The sequence below is a fragment of the Cotesia glomerata genome, linkage group LG9 (assembly GCF_020080835.1).
Source record: "Cotesia glomerata isolate CgM1 linkage group LG9, MPM_Cglom_v2.3, whole genome shotgun sequence".
Classification (NCBI taxonomy): Eukaryota; Metazoa; Arthropoda; class Insecta; order Hymenoptera; family Braconidae; genus Cotesia; species Cotesia glomerata.
Genome location: NC_058166.1, coordinates 14325427 through 14328987, shown reverse-complemented (window position 1 = coordinate 14328987; position 3561 = coordinate 14325427). Strand labels below are relative to the sequence as shown.

The 3561-nt window shown below is 28.9% G+C and overlaps 1 protein-coding gene across 1 annotated transcript; it reads left to right on the top strand.

The window, feature by feature from the left end:
- The first annotated feature begins 332 nt into the window (after positions 1 to 332).
- Positions 333 to 3192, top strand: LOC123271574 (SET and MYND domain-containing protein 4-like). Its single transcript, XM_044737942.1, has 5 exons — positions 333 to 503; positions 814 to 1848; positions 1910 to 2178; positions 2292 to 2594; positions 2677 to 3192. The coding sequence occupies exons 1-5, from the start codon at positions 488 to 490 to the stop codon at positions 2935 to 2937; spliced, it is 1884 nt and encodes a 627-aa protein (XP_044593877.1). The 5' UTR covers positions 333 to 487; the 3' UTR covers positions 2938 to 3192.
- Positions 3193 to 3561: the final 369 nt, after the last annotated feature.

Genomic DNA, 3561 nt, shown 5'->3' with positions numbered 1-3561 from the left:
TACATGTAAAAAAAATTTACTTAATTTTATTAAATAACAGAATTACACAATCAAAAAATTTGCTTATTTATAATTTTACCGCCACTAAGTTTCAAACACCAGTCAAGCCAACAAAGCCAACTAACACAACCATTGTTTTGATTTAGCCTTCCCCGTCACTTTACTTCCATCTCAAGTTTCAAGCAAGCGTCGTCAATCAAATAAAGAATTTTTTTTATTATTACAGAAATTAATAATTTATATCAATTAGTTGATATTATCTTCTCTATAAGAGTTTTTATAAAGTACTTAAATGCATTATAATTAATAAATATAGTTTTACCACGTAAGAAAAGTGGTATTTAACTAATTGCGTTTCATTGAAAAATGTAACCTGTATTAAATATCACGTCATAGTTTATTGATAACATTCACAAGTGAAATTATTTCACTTTAATTTTGAGAGTAAATTATTTCTATACTTGTCTTTAAATTGAGGTTTTACACAATGGAATTCTCGGAAGGTAATCTTATTTTTAATGTTACATATGAATAATACTACAGTTAGCCGACGTTTTTAATTTTTAGATTTTTGCATCATTTATTCAATTAGAACTAAAAAATATTTTTTTCGAATTGCTTTTACAGTTTTTCAAAGTTATAACAAAAGAATTTTTTTTTAATTCTTGTGCAATAATTTTTTCAATGAAAAAAATTATAACAATTTTACAATGTCGCCTAACTTAATTTTCATAAAATTTGATATTTGTAAATGATGAATTAATTTTAGCAAGTAATATTTTCTATTAATTATATTTTTATTTGCTCTCCGAGATTTGATGGATAAATTTGTGACGAAAATCGACTTATTGGTAGCTGAGCGTTTTTCCGGTGCTAAAACTGATGAAGATTTTGTAAGAGCCGCTTTAAAACTGCACGTTGAACGACATGATGCATTGCCAAATTTAAGAGACTTAAAAAAACCTAAATGTGATGTAAAAGCTAAGTGGATGTTGGATAAAGCAAAACAAGGTTTTTCAAGTATGTCATTAGGAAAAACAGTCGAAGTTTATAATACTGCAATGAGTCTAGCACTGCCTGGATCGAAGTTATTAGCACATGCTTTCGCAAATCGTTCAATAGTTTTATCGAATGCGGCAATGTATGGAGAATCTTTAAAAGACATAGAGCATGCTCTCAAAGCTAATTATCCAGATAACATGAAGGCTTCGTTGTTCGCTCGGAAAGCCAAAAATTTACTTGCTTTAAACCCAACAGCAGACATTGAAGATACTTTAAATGAAGCTAGACAATGGGCATTGAAAATGAACGACAAGGAAAAAAATAAGCTTTTGGACAATCTTGATAAGTTAAAAACAAAAAAATATAAAAAACCAGTTAAAGAACGTGATAATCGAATGTTTGTGCCATCTCCTCCGAACGATAATCCAATAATCAAAGATACTTCAGCTGCTATTACTATTAACTATTCTGAAAAATTCGGACGTCATATCGTAGCTACTAGAGACATGATGGCGGGTGAAGTAGTTTCTGTTAAACGAGCTTACGCCTTAGTACTTTCAAGTGAATACAGATTCAAACTTTGTTGGAACTGTTCAAAGCATTGTTGGTCATCTGTTCCCTGCAATAAATGTTCAAACGTTATTTATTGCAGTGAAGAGTGTCGGAATGTTGCCTGGAAAGATTACCATGACATAGAATGTTCTATTTTACACGGTTTACTGTCCTCAGTTCATGATTATGAAGATATAATTCTTATGAGCTTGAGATTATTTATTAAAGCTATCAAAGAATTCGGAACAGTAAAAGCGTTGTATGAAAGTGTTCAAAAGATTGATTCAACAGAAGGTAAGAACTTATAAATTTTATTTTGACTCATTATTCTACTTTAAAATTTTTTTGTCTGCAGATTCTATTATGAAAAGTTTCACTAATGGTATTTACGATGACAAGAAATACGCAAGTGTTTACCCATTATGTCGGAGGCCGATGAATACGCGAATCAAAGTTCAATGTGCCGGCAAAGCTTTACAATACATGTATTTCATGGCTTTGACGAGCGATGTTTTTGGGAAAAAAATGAAGAACATGGATGAATTAGGAAACTATGAATATGCTGTTTTTGTTGGAAAATTACTTTACTATCATACTGTGTTAAGTAATACTAACGGATACGCGGTATTTATTTTTATCTTTACTTGACTACTTATTATTTATTTATTTTTTTATAGTTCTATAACTGTTCAATTAAACCGAAATGAAACTAAATTTTTCAACTGTTTAATTTTTAGATTCATGTACCAAGTACTAACAAATTACTAAAGTGTGGTGGACTGTTAAATCCGCTAGAGTCGTTGTACAATCACAGTTGTGACCCTAATATGAGTTACTTTGTGTGTCTTGATATGGCTACATTCATAACGCTGCAACCTATAAAAAAAGGTGAACAGTTGTTTATTTCTTACGGACAAGAATTTCATGACATGACAACTTCGAAGCGAAGAGAAGAATTACAAAATGAAAGAAGCTATTGGTGCGATTGTCACGCTTGCATCAATAATTGGAATCCGGAACATGTTTTTCCATCAGCTTTGGTAAATGAATTTTTTTTTTTTTTATTTTTAAGACAAACTATTTAATCTTTTCATTATTAACTATCAATTGTTTTTTCAACAGAATAAATTACCGAAAAAAGTCGCCAAAAAAATTTCAGCGTTTTTCTTGGACTGCGCTGTCCAAATTCTAAAACAAAATTCTCAAGACTATGACACTATATCTCCTGAAGAAATTAAGAAGCTAATGTCGTGTATATTTAAAATAATTAATCTAATAGGACGATACGATATATATCCTTGTGAAGAAATATCAGTGGGAAAATGTTTTCTGTATGACATTATCAGATGGATCGAGAGTTACCAATCACCGATTGATTTGTAAAAATCCGTTTTTTAATATTAAGAGTCATTTTAAATGACATTAAATATAATAGTTTTATTATTTTTATGAAACTACTTAGTTAAGATTCTTAACTTGAGAAGAGTTTATTACTCAGATGCATATTAATTATTTTACAGTTAATCGATTCTTCACATAACTAATTGATTTAGTTATTCTTATGACTATTAGATATTTTCATTACTCAAGCGTAATTATCTAGCTTCCTTTTTAAACCTCAATATGTTTAATAAAACTTGAAAAATGTATTTCAACATTTTTATTCATGTAATTGCATGTTATTATCATCATGAGCTTTACTGTTTCAATGTAAAACAAAAAAAATGAGAAATAAAATTGAAATTACAATTTTAATAATCATTTTTTCATTAATAATTCATATCGAAAAAAATGCGATATTCAGATCATGTGATCATCTTTTAGTTTATTTATGCCGATCAAGTTTACCACTTGAATGATAACGCTGAATATTTATTTAATCCTGCCAACAAACTTAATTTAGAAAAACTTAGAGAAATGTCTCTGCGATTCCTTCACAAATTCTAACTTGCAAGTCTGTTCCAAAATTATTTAATTATATTTTATTTTTCTACTTGAATATTATGT